This window comes from Cebidichthys violaceus, unplaced genomic scaffold (genome assembly GCF_023349555.1).
Source record: "Cebidichthys violaceus isolate CVI_PGR_0920_01 unplaced genomic scaffold, fCebVio1.0.p SCAF_13, whole genome shotgun sequence".
NCBI lineage: Eukaryota > Metazoa > Chordata > Actinopteri > Perciformes > Stichaeidae > Cebidichthys > Cebidichthys violaceus.
Genome location: NW_027176296.1, coordinates 9,645,277 through 9,667,165, shown reverse-complemented (window position 1 = coordinate 9,667,165; position 21,889 = coordinate 9,645,277). Strand labels below are relative to the sequence as shown.

The following is a 21,889-nucleotide window of genomic DNA, read 5'->3' as shown; positions in this document are numbered from 1 at the left end:
AAAAATGGACAGTCCCCCCACTGGTCTCCGTTTAATACGAGTCCATCAGTCAGGCAATGAGTTTTTAACCAACTGAATTGTTTGTTCAGCTGGTAAAATCAGTTGCTGGTTAGAAATGAGAAGCATGCTTTTGTCTACCTCTGTCTGAAATCAAGTGCCTATTTATAAAATTACTGAGAGTTTTGAGTGCTATATCTGCCACCGTTAACATTGTAAAGTGCACATGTGCTGTGTGAGTACAGAAAGCTTGACAGGCCTAGCAACAGCAAATATGGGGGTTAATGTCTGTCGGGTGGACTAGCTGACCATTACACTTTTTACTCCACAGGCAGTCAACGGCGTCTCCAATAAGAGCCCTTATCCCGCCCAGCAACTGTCAATCAACATTACAACCAATCAGGCCGGTGAGTGGGGAGTGTAAACGCTGTGTGCATGTGCGTGCAAGCATCTGTGTATGTGTGTGTAAGCATACCCTGAGGCACAGTGGATTATGCAAGGGAGGGATGGCAAGGGGGATAAAGGAAATTGAGTTACAGCTTTTTAATTCATAAAACATGTTATAAGCATGTCATCTCTCTCCCTCTGTCTCTCTATCTTTCACCCGTTATCTGTCTTTCATACACATCCACAGCTTTCATCCTGTTTTCCTCTTTCCCCTCTGCCTCTCTCCCTTTCTCTCTCTGTTCTCTTTTTCTTGCCGTCATCCCCTCTCCCTGCCCTCCCCCTATGTCCCCCTTCTCTCCGCCTCTGACTGTGTAATTCTTAGAGACTATAAAGTGAGCCAAGTTACCGCTCCATCAATACTTTATAGAGACAGACACAAGTGATATTTTCACGGCTACCCAAATTTAGATTTAAAAGCCGCTTTGCTCTGATGGAAAATACATCATTTACCTCATCTCCAGCAGCCCAGGCTCATTCCTAATCGAAACATGATCCATTGTCACCCGGCTGCTTTCTGAGCGCATTTTTTACCACTGGCGGATGCAAAACTCTCTTATCCCTGAAATCTTTTAGTACTCAACAAAAACTGATTTACTTTCAGGTTGACTGCATTGAATGGGGGGGGGGGGGGGGGCTAAATTATGCAATAGGTTTTAGCGTATTTCATGGGACCTTAGGATATGAAACTCACTCGACATGTAGAGAACCCTGTAAAATGTCAATTGTGGCAATATTAAAAATGACTGTGAGGTTTCCAGGTGACAGCTCGCTCACACTGTCAAATTATTACTACAGAGGGAGATGGCTCTTGAGGTATCGCAGCATTTACTGAGGATTATGGCAGCCCCATGGTGTCCTGATGACTCAGCTGTATAAGATGGATACATTCACAACATAACTTTGATCAATGTGATACTTGTTACTGGTGTTGTATCAATCTCTGTGTCTTGATTCCTTCCTCTCTTTACTGTATGCTGGGACGTGAAGTACAAATGTGATGAAAACCATCCCATAAAAAGATCTGGGAGGCAAAACCATGAAATACGTTATAGCCAAGAGCTACTGGTTCCTAAAATTATGGGTAAAAATGTGTTGCAGACATAACTCTTGCTTTCCAATCAGTGACAAGTGCAGTAATTTGTTTTCATGAGCCTGGTTGAGGAAACATTTTTTCTCCTTTGGGTGTAAATAATCCTTTGCAATATGTCATTACATTATACACAATATTTCCATATTTATGGAGTTCAAGCATGCTTGTGAATCTTATAACTATAGATAATTGATTGTGTGTACTTGCGTGTGTTTTTTAACAGCTCCCTCAGTAGTTCCCATAATGCACCAAGTGAGCTCAACGAGCCGCAGTTTCTCGTTGTCATGGCCACCGCCCGAGCAGCCCAATGGAATTATCCTCGACTACGAGATACGATACTTTGACAAGGTAGAGTGGGATGATAAATGTCTGTGAGTGTTTTTGTGTCCGTCTGCTTTTTGGTGTTATGGTCACAGACGGTAATCCATTAGAGTCGATAAAACAGGCGAATCAATATCAGCTACATCTAAGTCATCTGTTATCAGTACTCACTGATATGCAGCAACAGTCTCACTGCTTCAAATACCGTCAAATACTTCAGCTTGAAATAACTTTAATAAAAGTGAACCTCCTGCATGCTGTCTCGTTTAGTGCTGGTATGTTCATCTTCATCAGGTATATGAACAAGAGATCACAGCAGTTCATTACGCATGCTCAGAAAAAAATAAATTATGAATCACATGACAAGAAAAAATCAGGTCAGGCGATGAATAAAACACCTTGAGAAAACATGCACATGGCCATCCAGGTAATTAGAAAAAAGCTATTTTTACTTAAAAAAATAATTCAACTTTTTTGGGGGGAAAGGGTTTTGTTGGTCCTGGATTGATCAATGCATATTTCATGGAGCCTGTAGTCATACTGATTAGGTTTTACAGGGATGGAGAGCCTCTCTTTATTCCACCACACATCAATTGTTGATCGTAGTGATGCAGCAATCTATTCATTAATAAGTGGCTACAGCGAGATTCTGTAAACTGTAAGACTACATCACTCCAACTACATTGTGAAAGAAACATGTATTGATTTATTGAATCAAACAAAACTGTATGTTTCTTTCATGAAAAACTGATGTAGTTTGAGGTAAGCCTAACACACAATATGGAATTGAATTAGGATCTGTGGGCTCTGGAAGATCCAATTAAGACCATTTTATTGGTCAAGTAACTCATCTTGTGTGACTTGTGAAGGCCACACTTTAATCAGTAGACGGGAAAAAAAAAATCTCAGGCTATTATGGGCAATGATGTAGATGAACATAAATTAAACCAACTTCTGTTTCCATCCTAGTTGTATTATTATATATGTTGATGACTGTAGGAGATCAAACTATATGTTTTATAGCCGTTTTATATAAATATTAGTCTTATATTTATATAAGACTAATGCTTGGATGCAGTTCTTCACTATAGGCTTTTCATGATGATGGTTGCACATACATAGGAAGGAATGTTAACAGTGTATGTGGACTGCAGCTACTTGGCTATTGAAGATCTGTTTGTCTCAAGTTGATGAGGTGGAAGGGAAACAATAGATATCCAAAATGATTAGTTTTATTCTCTTTGCAATTGACAATACTCAGCAGATTTTTTTAAATGTATTAATTTGCTTCACAAGAATCATTAACCAGAACACAATCAGCAGAACAGAAGGAACACAACTACACTACACAATAATCAGGAATTCAAAACAATTAAAAGAATTATAAAAAAAAACATCTCCAAGGTTAATGTAAGAGTCTAGTTTGAGGACAGTTTGCACAAAAGGTTAAAAAGGTGCTTAGTACCTGAAACCAGTTCTGCCAACACTGGTACATACTTGAGGGATAGCCAAGGCTAGGGAGATACTGGATTGTGTTTATAGATAAAGAACATGAGATGGCTATTTCTTCTTGACTGACAGGAGGTCCATCCAACCATATCAAGTCTTGAATATGAATCTTGAATGACTGCTAGCAAGCCAAGTCTTAGACTTACTGGAGGACAGAAAGGTGCTTATTGAGTAGTGCCATTATGTCCTTTTACCAAACTCTTTGGAAGTTAGCTTTATCCTTCCCACCTTGGACCACTGTGCAAGAGGCACTTCCACTACTTCTCCATCCATCCATTTCTCTCTGCTTCTCCGGGGCCGGTTAATGTAGTCCAGACCTCCCTCTTCCCAGACACGTCTTCCAACTCCTCCTGGATGATCCCAAGGCTTTCTCAAGTCATATGAGATATATAATGCCTTCAGCGTGTTCTGGGTCTTCCCTGGGGTTATCTTTCAGTTTGATGGGCCCAGAAAACCTCCAAAGGGAGGCGCCCAGGAGGCATTCTTAACAGCTGCCCACACCACCTCAACTGGCTCATTTTTAATGCGCAGGAACATTGACTCTGCTCTGATCTCCCTCCAGATGTCTGAGCGCCTTACCCTATCTGTAAGGGTTGTTTTTTAGTGTTTTACAAAAGAGAATAAACAGTGAATGTGATGATGAAATTGTCACTCCACTGCTTTTTGCTGTGTATATCAACACCTTGAGAGCACGGGAAGATCTTTTTATCCCCCAAGCTGAATCACTTAAAGACAAGAAGACCAAAGCACAAATTTATTCGCTAGTGGATGCTGCTGAAATCAAAACTCCTACCACTCTGCTCTGTAAGAGTGTCTAACTGAAGCCTCCAGCTGTCCTGTAGTGGACAAGGTCCTAGCGTGTATGAACCAGGAGACTGAGACATAAAACACTTCACTGAAAGAGTCCAATGATCAAACTAGCCTGCACAAACCCGGGGCACCAATGAGGGCCTCTGATTCAGGGGTGAAACGTGCAGGACCTGATTGCTTTCCCATTAAAGACTGCTCCTCCAGGACAGGAAAAAACTCCAAAGAAAGGACATATCTTGTCTTCTTTATAATTCAGTCAGTGGGAAGCAATGTATTTGAAGGACTGAAAGTTAAATTAAAAGCATATCTCTATCACCCAAAGCTAAACATAAGAATATCCTCAAAAGCTGCAATAACAGATAGACTTTCACTGCAGACAGATTAAAAACAAAGAGCAAAGCACCTACAAGGGATTGTGTGAGTTACACCAAAAGAACAACATGCCTCCTCATCCACAGCCTACGTTTGATTTCCTGCCATCTAGCTTTCCTTTTTACAAAACAGAAGAAAATAGTTTTGGGCATTTTTTGGGATACCGCTGTGCTCATTTCTTTCTTTTTAATACATACTATCAGTGAGTTGGTGCTTCCATAACTCACTAAAATTCTTAGATACAATCATAACTACAAACTGTAAATGCTCAGGACTGTTGTCAACTCTCACAGTCCTAGAGTCCATGACTCCAGAGGGCTCGCTCACAGATTCCAATTTTACAGCACAACATAGTGTAGTGTATGGCTATAATTTCACTGTGCTGCACAAGGGAAAGCAAGAGCGTGTGTCGTTTTCTATTATTGTGGTTGCTTTTCGTGGTTTAGTGTGTGCTATGTACTAATATTTATATCCGATAACTAAATGCAGCACAACAGCTCTTTAACTATTACCACAAAGTTTGCCCTTATGCATGTTGATGCTTTTGATAAATATTCAACGTTCAGCCAAATCAGGTAATAATTTATTAATGCTGTTATATGCATTAAGTATGCTTAGTATAGTGTTTTTATCCTACAAAGGCATTACCCTTACTGCCTCATTTATGTTTACAGATTATATTCAAACCATGCTCTTTCCTGTCGTCCTCTCACAACTTGCCTCGTAACTGATTTTCTTTAATGAAGTGCGATTCAAAAAGATCTTTCATTGACTGATTGCAATTACTGAAATACATTCATGTCATTATCAGAATGTGGTGTGTGTTCAGAGAAGAACTATTGCAGATTGAATTTTGCAGAACTCACTGTAGTTCAAATATTAAGTGTTGACTGTCCTCACTACATAAACAGCAGCGTTGTTGTTTGTTGAAATTCCTAAACATTTATGATGTTTGAATCCTCCTGACAGCTAAACTTTTGTGATCATTGCAAACAGTGACTGTCCTTTCTTAGAATAGCTTGACATTATTTTGCTGTTGGAAAACCTTTTAGGAAGAAGCTAAGGTGGAAAGATGGCTGTGCAAAGTGTCTGTCTTTGTCAAAGTCAAAGTCAGCTTTACTGTCAATTTCTCAATATGTACCGAACATACAGAGGAGTTGAAAAAACGTTTCTCTCCAGTCCAACATATAAAGTGAATACAGATAAATAATTGTCAGCAGAAACCACAGTCTCTCCTACCAACAGCCAAGACTGGTTTCTGTCCCTTACTTACCCAACTATAGAGGTGGCGTCTCAGAGTACACTCTAATGACTATAATGAAACAGTAATTTTAGAAGGCATTGAACAACAATTGTGTTGTTGTCACATGAGGGCTGGAATGATCGTGTACAGTAAAAGCCACTTGGGTAAAAGGGGGAAATTTTACTTAATAAATCACATATTGGAAAATTAGACAAACGAAAAGCACAGTATGGGGTCCTTTGAACATTGTAAATCACATTTTTGCTGCACTTGAGCGGTTATGTCAGTATGTCAACATGAAAATGGCAAAGTTCGGACATGTACTTTAGTCATAAAGATATCTGCACTGAGTCGCCACTCATTGCAATGCCATGCTTTTTGAAGAGCAGCTGTTGAATAAAAACTGCATTCAAACATTAATATTACGTTCTTGCTGAAGAGTCTGTCTGAATCTATAGGCACCATTTTATAGGAAACCAGCGAGAAAGCTCACGCTGCTAGCGATAATTATTATAATAGCAAAAAAATAAAAGATGTTGCGGCTAAAAGGGGTGTAACGTGTAAAACATGCCACACTACAAATGCATGCCCCGAGGTGGGGGTGCTGCACCTAGCGTCGATGGTGCTACTTTGCACAGTTTGTGTAAAAATGTCAGAGGATTAACAGAGAATAGCAGAGAGAGAAAGAGAAAGTTGACACTCTGCCTTGCGGAGAGCAATTAGGGTGAGTTAGAGTTTGAGTTTAGGACAGAGTGAGAACTGCACTAGAGAGATGTACTGTAGCTGCAGTCTGACAGTCACAGATAAAACACTTACATTGTCAAAATCAGGGCAGCGACTTTACTGTAAGCCGGCCTTATTTGCTGCTGCCTTTGCTTTAACATTATTTAACATGGAAGCCAATAAAGACCCAGAATCAAAAGCTGGCAGTTAAGTTCTTTCATTGTTTCTTCTTTTCATTGTACTTCCTTGATACACATCTTAAGAAGAGAGAAATAATGCATTTTACACTGACAAGCTAACCACATAAAGTGACTAATTTTAGCTCATGGCTTCAAGTGAAGAATTCCTCGGGGAGCAGTTTGATAAGCCTGGTGAAAGAGAGAGTTTCACCAGACAGCTGTACTGTATCTCCTTTTCTGATACTTTTCTCCACCTGCCTTCCCTCCCATCTCCTCCATCCCTCCCTCACCTCCTCTTCCCCTCATAGCCACTCTATAGATAATGAGGTTTTAATGTTGTAAATTTGATATGGCACAGTGAGGCTGGAAATTTCCCCGCTACTTATCTCTGGCTTCCAGACCTTCCCAGATGGGTTGCCCTCTAACCTTTTCACTGTTGCATGCATAGAGCCCCCCCCCCCTTCCACCACCACACACACACACACACACACACACACACACACACACACACACACACACACACACACACACACACACACATTTCCAAATCCAAACCCCAACACAATACCCCAATTTCTGTGGCCACTTCCAAATATAACTATATTATTATAACCCAGGTTTCAAAATTGCAAACTGTGTACTTGTCCCTGTGTTGTACATCCTACTTATGACAGGAGGAATCTGGCTGGTCATAGTGAAAAATATATATCAATAGTGCAGTTAAAGAAATCAGAGCAAAATGATGTTTACAACAGTATATTAAAAGATGGCGTAGCAACAACAAAAGATGAAAAAATCAAGAAGAACAACAAATTGTCTAAGACGATGTTATTAAGAATTATAATGAAAACCGTAATGAAAACTCAATCATCTTTAACCCCTTTTTATTCATGTGCATGTCCTCTTTTGAAAACCCTCCCACTTCTTCTCTCTTTCCACCCCCAACCCTCATTTTCTTCAGGCTCTTTTCCCTCCAGAACTCTCAGTCTCATCATCTCTCTTCCTCTCCTCTTTGCTCTCCCGTCGACCCCTCCACCTCCTTCATCCTCACGGCATGATTCCCTCCCCCATCCTTTCATGCCATCACCACACCATATCTGTCTTTCCCTTCTGGACAGTGTTGATCTTGCTGCAATACAAACCTTTTTTTACTTGAAAGAAATGGGTGAGAGGAAGCATAAAATGAGGCCCTAGAATGATAGAGGTAAAAGGTTGTAGCTTTGGGTTTATAAGATAGGCCTGATAGATCTGATGCCAAATTTACCTCAGGAGGAGGAGTCTGTGAGCAATAACTAATTATCACTTGTTATCTCTGAAGGAGATGGAGGAAAGAACGGTTAAAAGAAGACGGTATTTAAGGGTTTTTTTCAAAGTATGAAGAAGGTAGTTGTGGGCAAAATTACTTTGATTGATGATTTTTTTTTAAGTGGTGTCTTGCATTGCAAAAGGTTTTGGTGCCAAGGCTTTTAATCGTGTCACTACTCTAGTAAAATGGGAGTGAACGCAATTTTGTGCTGTTTGTGCTGCACAAAACATTGAAAAATTACATTTTGTAGGATTTAATGGCAGCATGACCTTCCAGAAACAATGGCCTTGTATCTCTGAACTTACTTTTACCAGTTTTCATAGGAACAACTTATTCAGTAGACTGTGGTTCACATGAAAGCTTTTCACACCAAGGCTTGATTACCCAGAATATTTCTGCAACGACAACTTGCTGTTGAGTTTTTTAAAATCCATTTTAAACCATGGCAAGGTACCACTTATAGAGTTAGTTACCAGCAGCTGTAAGCTGAAAATCATGTCTCTTCAGTGGTTTCAGTGCTGGTCGTACCTTGCTGCTCTGCCTATGTCCGAACACCATGAAATGACTGTTGGATCCCATCAGTGATGCTGGACGTGAGCAGAGGCACAACAGAGTTGAAACATTAAAGCAGCAAGGACAGTAAAAATTAAACATATTTTATCACTCAACGCCAGTGGTGTTTATATGCCAAGGTTTTAAGATATGATTTTTTTGTTATTCTGCTCAAAATACTAAAAAATATGATTTGGAAAATACAACATGACCCGGTCACTCTGGATAATCTACACAGCTCTCTGTGAACTGTTTTCTTAATGACTTTCCTTCAGTAGAAAATAATGAGGTCTGTGGATTATTCTGAGTAACTGGGACAATATTTTTGAATAAAAAAGAAAAAAAGTTTTTTTTATTTATTTTAGCACCACAAACAAAAATACATTCTTTTACATTGTATCGGTGCGAAGGCAGACATCTCCATATGGACAAATAAACCCACTATAATTCTATGAATAGACAACCAGGGGTAAGTGTGAAAATGTCTATAGGAATGTTGGTGATCTGACCCTTTTAAGGTGTGAATTGATAGACAGAGACAAATTGATGGATGGATATGTCGCTCAGAAATTGATTGAGGGTATTTGGACTGTTGTTTTTTACTGTTGGAAATGGACAATGGCAAAAAATGTGATAGAGACTGGCATAGTTTGACAAGATGAATGAAAAAACTGTGGAATAATTAATCTTGTTTTAGCTGAAGGCCAAAACTGAGTACTAAATTTAGTCCCTCTCAGTCAGTGACTGATGAAGTGTTATGGTCTGTCTTGGCTTGCTGTGAAACATTCATCCCTCTCTCAACCTCCTCTTCAGTCCCTGTCGTCAGTGCAGAACAGTTCAGTGGTCCAGAGCAAAACACCCAATGTTGTTTTGGAGGGTCTGAGGCCGGGGACCGGCTACATGGTCCAGGTGAGGGCCCGCACTGTGGCCGGCTACGGATCCTACAGCAAGGAAATGCTTTTCCAAACGCTCACTGACGGTAAGTGGGTGGGTGGGTGGGTGGTGTGTGGAGGTGTGTGTGTTGGTGGGGATTTTATGGTGGAGAGGAAAGAGTGCAGGACTGAGAGGAGGAATGTTCGAGGTGGAGCAAGAGTGAAAATCTGGTGGTGAAATAATTCAATTCTGCCCTACTTTGTGTGTGCATGAATTTGGGTGTTGCAGTCATGTAAAATGAGCCATGTAAATGCTAATTTATGTGTGTTAGAGAGAGAGAGAGAGAGAGAGAGAGAGAGAGAAACTGTGTGTATGTTTTCCATTCCAGAAATACTCAGTTGTGTTTATGTAAGAGAGTCTAAAAAATAGATTTTTGGCTGAATTTGTGTGTGTGTGTTTGTGTTTATGTGTGTTTCTGCAGATGAATATAAGTCAGAGCTGGGACAGCAGCTCTCCCTGATTGCAGGCTCTTTAGTGGGTGGAGTGTGTATCGTCTCATTGGTAGCTATCGCCATCATCTGTACCAGGTAACGCACAGACACACACACACACACACACACACACACACACACACACACACACACATAAAAAATAAAGTGTGAAAATGTGGCTATTTGCAGTGTAAACACTCTGTATTCAAACAACGTATTGGCCCTTTTCACAGAGGACGTTTTGATTGTCATGTAGGCAAAGCTCAAGTGTTACTAACAACATTATCAGTGGATCCTTTCTATTCAAGTGTCATAGCACGTCCTGACAGTGTGACAGTGAGCCAGCATGCACAATACCAAAACCTTGAAACTGAAGCAGCTAAATTGGAATTCACCCATCATTCATTTACACAAATTGTGACTATGATTCTTAATTCAGATTTCATTCACTAGCATTTTCCAGAGCTTTTTCAACCACACCTCACAGCCTGGAAGCTCAGTTACAGTACATGATAGAATCCCCACCGCCTCCACATACGACTATCTGTTATCATGTGAAGCTACATACTTTGGCCATCAGTTTATAACTGAGCCTTCTCTATAAGAAGCAACACTGTGAGACGTGGAAGACAGGTAGTAAGTGTATCTTAAGTTCAGAGCTTTATTGTCCATGATAATGTTACCAAGATCAAGGTTAAACTTTCACATTAATCATTATTATTGCTACAATATTATTTATGCCATTGATAGTGTTTGCTTACACATTAAATACGACCTACTGTTATGTTAATGCATTACACTAAAATATTTTAATAATGCTGATGAAAATGCCCCTGTAGGAGAAAGTATTTCTAAGCTGGACATGGCAATTATTTAAAATGAGTTGATAACAAAATTACTAAAATTGCAATTTTTTAACAATGACAACATGGCTTTGCACCAAAATGAGTTTCTGTGACCCCACGACCTCCCTGATATAGCACAACCAATCAGCATTTCTAACTTTTCTAACTTTTGTGTAACAATTCTGTCTGCTTGCCTTTTTTCCCAAATCTCTCCGTTTGTGTTTCTGACTGCAGAAGAAGGCAGTGTAAGGAGAGTGTGTACGGTGACAAGCTGCAGCAGTACAACGCAGGAGGAGGTACGACCAGCACTGAAACTTTAATTGAACTTTACCTTTATATACACCAAACTTCTAAAACAGCGTTTATATTTACACTTTTTTACATTGTTCCTCAGAGGTGACTCTGAGGCCTGACATGTTCAGTGGTCCCACCCCCACGGTGACCTTTCCCACGCTGTCTGAAGGCCATAGTTCACCGGGGGTCAAGATCTACATCGACCCCTTCACCTACGAGGACCCGAACGAGGCTGTTCGGGAGTTTGCCAAGGAAATCGATCCCTCCTGTGTCAAAATAGAGGAAGTCATTGGATCAGGTAGAGATTTTCATAGACTTAGTGTCTTTGACCCGTGGCTTGCCCTTCTTTTTTGTCTCATGTTGTTTCTATAAAGAGTTCAGTATTAACTCAACAGCTACCTAAAATGAAAATCCATGATTATTTCAATATGTTTCAATTATTACTGTGAATTTATTCACAAGAGCTTTTGTTCAAGAGTAAGATAAAAATTAAATGTACGGTCCATGTTCATATATGTTATAAACTGCTTCAAAAGGGAAATTATAAAGAAAACCCTGGTTTCTTCTAATGAGATCGACTGTCACTTGAAACAGCAGATAGTCTACAGTAAATAAATAAATACATTTCTTCAACTGTGCCAGACATTTGTGTCAATGAAAAGATCTGGAAACATGCAATGTCAGTTTATTATTTTGCTTTATTTCTTTCCTTTGAAGTCAGGAGAGATGTTTTATTCATGCTGAAAACTTTCACAGGAATAAATTAAAACTGCCTTCGTGCATTCTCTTTGGCTATCTGATCTGAACTATAAAAATGCTGTGTGAAGTTTGGCAAATAGAGAAATTTGGATGTGAAATGGAGTCCCAGAGCATCCTCTGAATTTTTTGGGGGACAGAGTTTTAGCTTTCAGATGGGGAAAAAAAGGGAAAAAGATGGAAATAAGGTACAAAAAATACGGACATATTTTAAAGTTGCTAAGATGAAATACCTTCTTTTACCAGTGATCCCTGAGTACTGAAACTATGCAACATCTTAAATCATTTCACTGAAAATGCAGGAAAAAGGTGTCTGTCAGGAATACAAAATACTTGAGAAAAACCTTGGTACTTGGATATTTTAAAATGGTAAACTAAGGAGGGTACTGCATTAAGACCTCATTGGTATGTAACCTTCATAAGCAAATGTGACCATCAGCGAGAAGAAGATTGTCTATTATTGGTTGCACCGGGTCGGATTCTGTGCAAAATCATGCAGGTTAACCAGAAACTCCTTTAGCTCAGACTCCAGTGGGGCCTCCAGCAGTAACCAGCTTGCCGGGGACAGACCCAGGTCTAGCTTTGCTGCTGCCTTCGACCTGCAGTTGGAGCTCCGGCCAGAGCAGGAGAGTTCAGCGCACAGCAGCAGCGTCTCCTCCTCCAGCCTGGAGCAGAGCTTCGGCTCTCTGCTACTCCATCCCTGCCAGGAGCCAACACCGACATCATGTTGCTGGAGCCCCAGGACTATATTGATGGACCCGTTGGAGGGAAGGGAGGCACAGAAGAACCAGGAGTGAGCAGAGCAGACTGGCAGACCCTGCCACAGTAGAAATGAGAGGTTTTCTAAAGGGACTCTAGTGCTCGGAAACGCTACCACTTTTGTCCACAGGCACAGCCAAAATTGACACAAAATGAAAATGAAAATCTGCAGTGCATTCATATTTTGTATTTTAACTAATAAACAACTCATTATCTTGAGCACATTTTTGGATTATTAGGGATATTTGTCTTATATCTCAATCCACAATAGATTGAGGATTCATTTTACTCCAAATATTATTCCCCAGTTAAAGCAAAACTTTTTTTTTTCTTTTTTTTTTTTCTTTGGAACCAAAACCAATCAAACCCAAATGGCCATGGAGCTCTTGGTGATAAAGGTCATGAACTAGACTCAGACCCTCACCGCTGTGAGTATGTGCTTTCGGCTTTGGTCTGTTGAGCCGCTCTGAGAGGCTTTCCATAATCCCTCCGTTTCTCGCTTTATTTCTCTCAGGGGAAGGTTTCTCACCTCAGCCAGAGGTGACAGAGGAGGGATGAAAACAACGCGTAGGGAGAGGAAAATATGAACCGGGTGATATCAGATGTGGCTGGACTTTGAGCCCTTAAACTGTTGAATCTCTCCCATTCTGCTGCGGTAGAAAGTAAAAATATATCCACATCTCTTTCAATCGTTTTCCCCCTCTCCAACTTTCACTTTTGTTTTTCTTTCTGTATTTCTTTGATACTTCCTCTTATTTTCATATCTCTCTGTGATTCAGCCCCTGTGGAGTTTTAGAGTTTGTTTGCGTATGGAGAAATGCTAAAACAAAGAACCAAGGGGGGAAAAAGCAGAACAACAGATTGAGGAGGGAAGATAAAAGAGGAAGGCACCCTAAGGAGATGATAAAAATATCTCACCTCACTTTCTCTTACTCTGTCTCTCTCCGTGATAACACTTCTCTCTTTTTCTCTTTCCTTGTTACTATCATTCGTAAATGTCCCTCATAAAAAGCACTTTAAGCCCTGAAACACTTTAATTTACAATAGAAACGAGCGATAACATCTCCCCTGACAGGCCAGTTAATTTACCTAGACTGTGTTTAGAAATACAGGAGATTTAAGACAAGATTTTAGAATTAAACCAATGACTAATTCTTGTAATGATCCATCTTCCCATTGACCACCTCTATTTTAGAAAAAGAGGAAGTGACATTTCACCTGATCTTGCCTCTATCTACTTCCATCCACACTTCTTCTTCATCATCTTCTCCCTTATTATAAATACTGTCTCATTTCCATCCTTCACTTCTTCACCCTCTATCCTTCCTTCCTTGCCCCATCCTCTCTTTCCATTCTCCCTCCTATTTTGTCCTCCATCCATCTCTACTTCAAGTTGGTTTACAACAGTGACAATACATAGTTTTTAATGAGCAGTGAGATGTGGAGCAGAGATCACAGTGAGACAGGACGACACAGCCTGTCATCCAATTCCCATCACTCATCCATTATTCACACATGATTTATATCTCTGAGAAGACGACTTTTATTTTGAAGTGATATTCAATTTGCACGTCCCCAAGCAGCATATGGCTGCATTTATTTTGACAAAAGACATCTGTGTCTCCAGCACTGTAGGAAATTGTCTGTACATTGAACAAGTTCAAAACATAGCTTTGGCATTGTAACCGACTACAACCAACCAATTAATAGCAATGCGTTAAGAAAGCAATAACAAAAGACACATGAAGAATTTCTTCTTTTTTTTTTTTTTGCACCAGACTGCATTAGTCTCTTCCACACTTTCTTGCTTTTGTTTTTAACATAGTGCATTGTGGGACATTGCACTGACAGGTCCAAATGAGAACATGTCTCATTCAATGTCAGTTCAACATAAATAATATGACACCTGCTGGATCACAGTTTCATTTCTCCCTCTAACTCTTTTTCTCATTCTCACGCTGCTTTTACTTTTCCGGTGAACAAAGTACAATACTATGCATGTCTGTAAATGTGCGTCATTATCCCAGTATTTAAATGATATTGCCACCCTTCTCTATGATGCCCGTCATTTCATCTGTTGTCTAGATGGCTGTTCAGTACAACTAGAAACACTTTGTAGTTGTACAATCTAGTTCTAATTTAGCATAACCTGACCCTAAAGTGTTCTGTGACTTTGGTGGATTTTTTTAAAGTCTGGAAAAAAAACCTTATTGTGAAATACTCATTCTTACTTTTGTCAGGTAGCAAATGCTAACTAGCCTACCTAGCTGACAAATGGCAGTTAAGTTGCAGTTAATGAATGCACCAGGGCACATGAACAGACTTAGAAAACTGTTTAGCCTACAATGTTAAATTAAACTGCAGGCTGAGATTGAACATATAAACATTTGTCTCTTTATCCATGAGGTCACCTTGCTTCCTTTGTTTAAACTACGAGAGGAAACTTAAGGTGTGGTGTGCAAAGCCAAGTACCTTTGCAATAATAATAGCATTGTCCTTTTATCTTGGTTGCCACCCCTGCTTACAAACCGCTTATTACCTCCGAGAGGAGCTATTGAGGGGATTCAATTTTTGTTGTTCTTTCGGTCTACAAAAATACCATCAATGTCCCCTTTACCAAATCCCTCAACCTCAATCTGCTTGAGCAAAGCTGCTCAAAAGACATCAGTATGAGACTGAGGGGCGGCTTTTGCAGTCACTAAACCTGCATAAAATAGAAAAAAAGAAACTCAAATAGCTCGATCGGGTCTCAGTGACGATAGGCCGCTCTGGTATCGGATACCATTATTTTAATAAATAACAATTCAGTACATTTATATCTATTCATGTTTTTGTTACATTTTGTTTTACAAAGTTAAGAAAGCAATGTTTAAGTCAAACATGATGTTGCCTTAAATATAAAAGAATGATCCCAGTCATTTGCACACTGTGATCCATACAGCTTATTAATTTAACACTGGTGTCGGAATGGTACTCGTTGTTGGCCGATGCCCAAAGTCAAGATATCCATACTGAAAAAGTTGGGTCAGTGCATCCCCATAAAATTCGGTAATGTAAAATGTTTGCATACATTTGCCGTAAATTAGGCCCCTTTCTATGCAATGAGCCTCTCAAAATCTAATTCATTAAAATCAGCGCAAATAGTTACACACAGTTACAGTGAAATTATCCCGAATACATTTTAGCCCTGCCACGTTTATATTCGTTGCTTGAAGTTTTGAGGAACGCCTCTTGTTTCTGCCTACTGTGTTCTTAGTGCAAAGGTAACATTTATACTTTGCCACATAGATAATTGCAATCAGATGCAAAAAAAATGAAAATTGCACTTAGCAGTAAAACTTTGTGTGCGTTTGCGCTGTATGGGGGCAGATAGCGATTGCCAGTGATGTGCAGTTTATTGTGCTATTGGTGGCCACCATGTATTCTTTGTGAATTTGCCCATTAGTGAGCAGAGGGCAGCTCCCATGACTGAGAGAGTGTTTATGTCTTTAACACACACTGCCCTTCTCGCTACTGCCCAACTCAGCTGCTGCAAAGGACAATATGCTCCTTCTCGTTTGATTGAGAGTTTTTAATAATTAATGGTAGCCAAATTGTTTGAGCTTCAGCCCATCTGATTTCTCAGCCTGGTGACTCATTTCTACATCTGAAAATGGTATTGAAATGGAATTATTTATTCACCCCTTTTAATATGTAATAATTTATTTTAACATTTTGAATTCAGAGGAGCATTAAAAGAACAACCATCCCCGATAATGCACTTGTATTTTCCTGCTGAGTCACATACTGTTTCTGAAGAACTACCTTTTTTATTTAGCTTTAAAGCTTTAATGTCAGCCACATAACGGTTTATTCTTCTTCAGGTGAGTTTGGGGAGGTGTACAGAGGTCGCCTGAAGCCTGTTGGGAAAAAAGAAATTCCTGTGGCCATCAAAACCCTGAAGGTTGGTTACTCTGAGAGGCAGAGGAGGGACTTCCTGTCCGAGGCGTCAATCATGGGCCAGTTTGACCAACCAAACATCATCAGACTGGAGGGCGTCGTCACCAAGAGCAGACCTACTATGATCATCACAGAATTCATGGAGAATGGAGCACTTGACTCGTTTCTCAGGGTAAATACTGTACACACATGCACATGTCTATTAGATATTAGATATATTAACATGGTACTGCTGAACTTTATTTAATATCTTCACTTCAAATGTTGGCAGATGCAGAGGAAGTGAAGTAGTGTACACTGTACTACAATGACCCCAAACACAGTTGACAGTCTCAACCGAATCTCTACATCCTGAGCTGAGATTAGTTTGTTATCTTATGAAACAGCCCTTTGACACTTTAAAATGTAAAACTAGTTAAGTAGTTTGACTTTCTAACACTAGGTGGGATGGGTTCATTTTACACACAAACTGAAGCTTTTGAGGCAAATGATATTGTTATTATATCGATGAACAATTAGGTGAACAATATCATAATTTTTGCAAAATAGCTTAGAAACCTTACATAACGTATGTGTTGATGTTTTTGCCTACAGTACTTTTCTTCAGTTCAAAATCACCTGTTGTCTAAACACATAGATACCTAAACGGAGAGACAGATGGAAAGGGCAGTAGAGGGAGTTTTTTGAGAATGGGACTCTGTGACAAAGTGGGTGAGAACACACCATTTGTCCCATACTTACCATACCCACCATGTGTTCTAGAGGTTAAAGGAGGAGACACCCAATCATTTCCTCTATTTATACTCTGGATGATGTCTGCAGTGATGTGAGTGTATAGCAAATTGTAAACAATATACAACTGTTGGCTACCTAAAGGGGTGCTGTCAGGTATAGCTTGTGTCTATTAACTATTGGAGTCAGTAAGTGGTGTCACCTCTACTCATGGTAGGAGCTAGTGTCTGCCTCCTACCATTTCAGAAGCCACTCTGGTCAGGCTTCAACACAGACTCCAAGACAGAAACAACTTCCTGCTCTTCTTTTTCACCTCTCTTTTCTGTCCTGCGCTCTTTCCTCCTCAACCTGCGAGGATGTCTGTCTGTCTGTCAGTCTGTTCGTCTCTTTGATCCTGCCCTCCTTTCGAGGTGCCTCTAAAGACAGAGAGAGAAACTCTTTGATGTTTGGTTCTCACAGCGTGACCCCTTTTGACTCAGAAATCATCCGCTGAGTCATGCACACACACACACACACACACACACACACACACACACACACACACACACACACACACACACACACACACACACACACACAATGATCGATCTCACTGGTGTTGCTGTCCTAGCGTGACCATCTTGCAAGCACAAGACCCAGAGGATCGATGTGTGTGTTTGTGTGGGTTTGTGCACGTGCATGCGTGTGTGTGTGTGTGTGTGTGTGTGTGTGTGTGTGTGTACCGAAGAAAGTTTTGCCTGCAGAGGATTAGGCTAGAAGAGCATCAAAGGCGAGGTTTGATGCACAAAGTGAATTAAAAGGCGCACACACACACACACACACCTTGGACTGCAACTATGGCAGCAGGGATGTTTATAAGAGACAGAGACTTTCTGGCCCAAAGCTGAAAAGGATAAAATAGCCAAAAGATCAACATGTCTCCTAACTACAACAAGCCTCCAGCTCCTCAAAATGTGTGTTTCTTTTCTGTTGATTTCCAATATTCAGCTCAGGAAATTTTTGCTTGTGTACATTAAGGAGATATTTGCAGAAATTATCAAATTGTTTCATTATTCTATAAACATCTCCTCTTAATTATCTGATTTAAATTATTTAGATTATAGGGTGAGCCACTTTTACATCATTTTAAATACTGTACATCTTCAGGACAATGAACGTTTATCAATGAATGTTATTAAAATCCCTGTTTAATAATTCCAGCTTAAAAAACATCTCACTGAAATATTCTTCAAGGGGATACAACAGCATTATTAAAGAGTAACTGCACACTTATACATATTTTTCAAGCTGTAAACTAAATGATATGACTGTACCTTGATGAAACACATCAATGCTGGTGTTCATTTTGACATTTCTCATCACATTTATAAAAATCGGCATTTCATGGTTGAAAGTGGCTCGAATCTTAATTATCTTGCAAGGCCATTTCTGAGATAGAGTCGACCGCTTGGGACTCATGAAATAAAACAATATTAATGCCCTCTAATCAGACCCCCTTACTCGACTCACCCTCATGCAACCTTTAAATAAATATTATATTAATAAAATAAAATAATACAAATCAAAAATAATTAAAAATTAAAATTACTTTATCCTCACACAACCTCACGCGTCTATTGATTTTTACTTTTTCCGTAACCACTGTGTAGCATTACAGCCACAGCATAGCACAAGCCTGTTCACTCATTTCTGTTCTCTGGAAATTAAGCCATCAGCACATCAAACAATCTGGTGAATCAGTTTTAATAATGAATGAATTATCTCTCTGGCGATAGCAATCGGCTTTCATACGCTGTGACAAGTTCAAGTTGCTACTGTCACGACAGTTTGTCTCTCAAGCATGCGTCCGCTCTCCTCCCAGTCGAAGCAGTTTCCCAGCAGCGGGGAGTGAGGTGGAGAAGGAACTCCATATGTAATTCTTGTTTCATTTGCAGTCTGATAAACAGTTAACAAAGATGTGGTGTCACTTTAGGAAAGTCGAACCAAGCCCTCCAGTTTTCAAATTGGAAATTGTGGGGGCAAGAGGTTTTAGACACTGTTTGATAATCTTTCAAACACTTTTAAGCATACCGATGGCCTTAATAATTATAGAAAGTGGGATATTGAATCTTTAAAATTGTTAAAGTTAAAACATGAAAATCACATTTCCACATTACCAGCAATCTGCAGACTGTGTTTCTATGCTCCTTTTTCACGTCACCTTAACCACATAACAGCTACATTTTGTAACATGTAGCTGTCGTCTGGTTAGAAAAAAATCCCCAAATTGTTTTTTATAACTCTTGTGATAACATTGTATGTGAAATACTGACATATATTTGACTTTCTCAAAATAACTACATGAAGTGAAAACGTCTGATAACGGAAAAATATAAATAATCCTGTCACGGTTCATGGTTTTGCAGCAAAATGATGGGCAGTTTCCAGTGATCCAGCTGGTTGGTATGCTGAGGGGCATCGCGTCTGGAATGAGGTACACAGATAAGACGCACGCACGCACGCACGCACGCACACGCACACACACACACACACACACACACACACACACACACACACACATTCAATTCAATCCATTTTGTATACACATCCTCTGTCCCAGGACCCTCACATCGGTACAGGAAAAACTCCCCCCAAAAAATCCTTTAACGAGGAGGGAAAAAAAAGTTGAAATCTTACATTACGGTCATTTAGCAGACGCTTTTATCCAAAGCAACTTACAATTCAGTATCTATCTACACACCGTAGACGCAGCTACGGGAGCTGCTTTGGGGTTAAGTATCTTGCTCAAGGACACATTGACATGAGACTAGTAGAGCAGGAGCCGGGGATCGAACCGCCGACCCTCTGATTGAAAGAAAGGCGGCCCTGCTCTCCACTTAGCCATGGTCACCTCCCACCTTTGGGAGAGCAACAGAGGAGGGATCCCTCTCCCAGGATGGACAGAAGTGCAATAGATGTCATGTGTACAGAATGAACAACATAACAGAGTTACATCATATTCAATGCATATGACAGAAATTATTCAAATAATGAGTGTAGTAGGCAAAATAATGATGGGAAAATTACGACTACTAATAATAACAGCAGCAATGGATACAATAGAATAATAATGCTAACAAAAGCCGTAATGGTATCGGTAATAGTCATAGAAATATGACTAATAATGATGATTGAAGCAGTGGGTGTCAGCAGGGACACGGCAGAAGGCACGACCACGGTCCAGGTATAACCACGATCCGTGGAAACCTGCGAGGCGAAAAAGCACAAAGACTCCGGAAGCAAAGTTCGTAATGTGCGTTAATTGAACAATCATTTATACAGAAGGAGGAGAGAAGAGGAGAGAGGAGCTCAAGGTATCCTCGGAAGTCCCCCGGCAGTCTAGGCCTACAGCAGCATATCTAGGGGCTGGACCAAGGCAAACCTGAGCCAGCCCTAACTATAAACGTGATCAAAAAGAAAAGTCTTAAGCCTACTCTTAAATGTGATGAGTGTGCCTGACCAATTGGGTATCATCTGCATAACAATGAAAGTTTTGGGAGTGCTTTCTGATAATATTGCCTAAAGGAAGCATATATAAGGTGAATAAAATTGATCCAAGAACAGAACCTTGTGGAACTCTGTGACTAACAATGGTGTTCATTGAGGTTTCATCGTTTACATATACAAACTGAGATCGATCTGATAAATAAGACTTAAACCAGCTTAGCGCAGTTCCTTTAATGTCAATCAAATGTTCTAGTCTCTGTAATAGGATGTGATGGTCAATGGCGTCAAATAAAGCACTGAGGTCTAACAAGACAGGTAAAGGATAAAGGATAAAAAGGTTTTTATTGTCATTGTAGTGATACAACGAAATTTGGTAGGTACAGAGACAAGTCCTTTGTCTGATGCAATTAGGAGGTCATTAGTTATTTTTACCAGAGCTGCTATGATGCACTCTAAATCCTGACTGAAAATCCTCAAATACACTATTGTTATGTAGAAAGTCACACAACTGATTTCTACTATGGTCAAACTGCTTTCTCAAGGATCTTAGAGAGGAAGGGGAGGTTAGAGATCGGTCTATAGTTAGCCAACATCTCTGGATCAAGATTGGGCTTCTTAAGGAGACGTTAATTATAGCTACTTTGAAGCACTGTGGTACATGGCCTGCTAGTAAAGACAGATTGATAATATCTAGTAAAGAGGTGCTAACTAACTAACATTTCTTTAAGCAGCCTAGTCGGTATAGGGTCTAAGAGACAGGTAGAAGGTTAGATGTAGAAATTGTTGAAGTCAATTGGTGAAGGCCGTTGGGAGAAAAGCCATCTAAATATATATCAGGGTTTACAGCTGTTTCTAAGGTTCCTATATTTGAGGATAAATTGGCACTGGTTGATGGCAGGAGATTATTAATGTTCTCTCTAATAGTTATAATCTTATCATTGAAGAAGTTCATGAAGTCATTGCTACTGAGGTCTAAAGGAATACATGGCTCAACAGAGCTGTGACTCTCTGTCAGCCTAGCTACAGTGCTGAAGAGAAACCTGGGGTTGTTTTTATTTATTTCTTTATTAATGATGAGTAATAAGCTGCGGGTTTGAGGGTTGTACCATGGAGCGAACTTCCTTTGTTTTATTATCTTCTTTTTTAGAGGGGCAATAGAGTCTAT

General features: G+C 39.9%; 1 protein-coding gene across 1 annotated transcript in view; it reads left to right on the top strand.

Moving 5' to 3' along the window:
* LOC137870437 (ephrin type-B receptor 1-like) overlaps positions 1-21,889 on the top strand; it is a 78,638-nt gene that overhangs the window by 46,911 nt on the left and 9,838 nt on the right. Inside the window, exons 8-15 of the mRNA XM_068707696.1 lie at positions 329-404; positions 1,758-1,882; positions 9,363-9,528; positions 9,904-10,009; positions 10,993-11,054; positions 11,153-11,350; positions 16,431-16,678; positions 19,644-19,711. Of these exons, the coding sequence (XP_068563797.1) occupies positions 329-404; positions 1,758-1,882; positions 9,363-9,528; positions 9,904-10,009; positions 10,993-11,054; positions 11,153-11,350; positions 16,431-16,678; positions 19,644-19,711 (1,049 nt within the window). The remainder of the gene's footprint in view (positions 1-328; positions 405-1,757; positions 1,883-9,362; positions 9,529-9,903; positions 10,010-10,992; positions 11,055-11,152; positions 11,351-16,430; positions 16,679-19,643; positions 19,712-21,889) is intronic.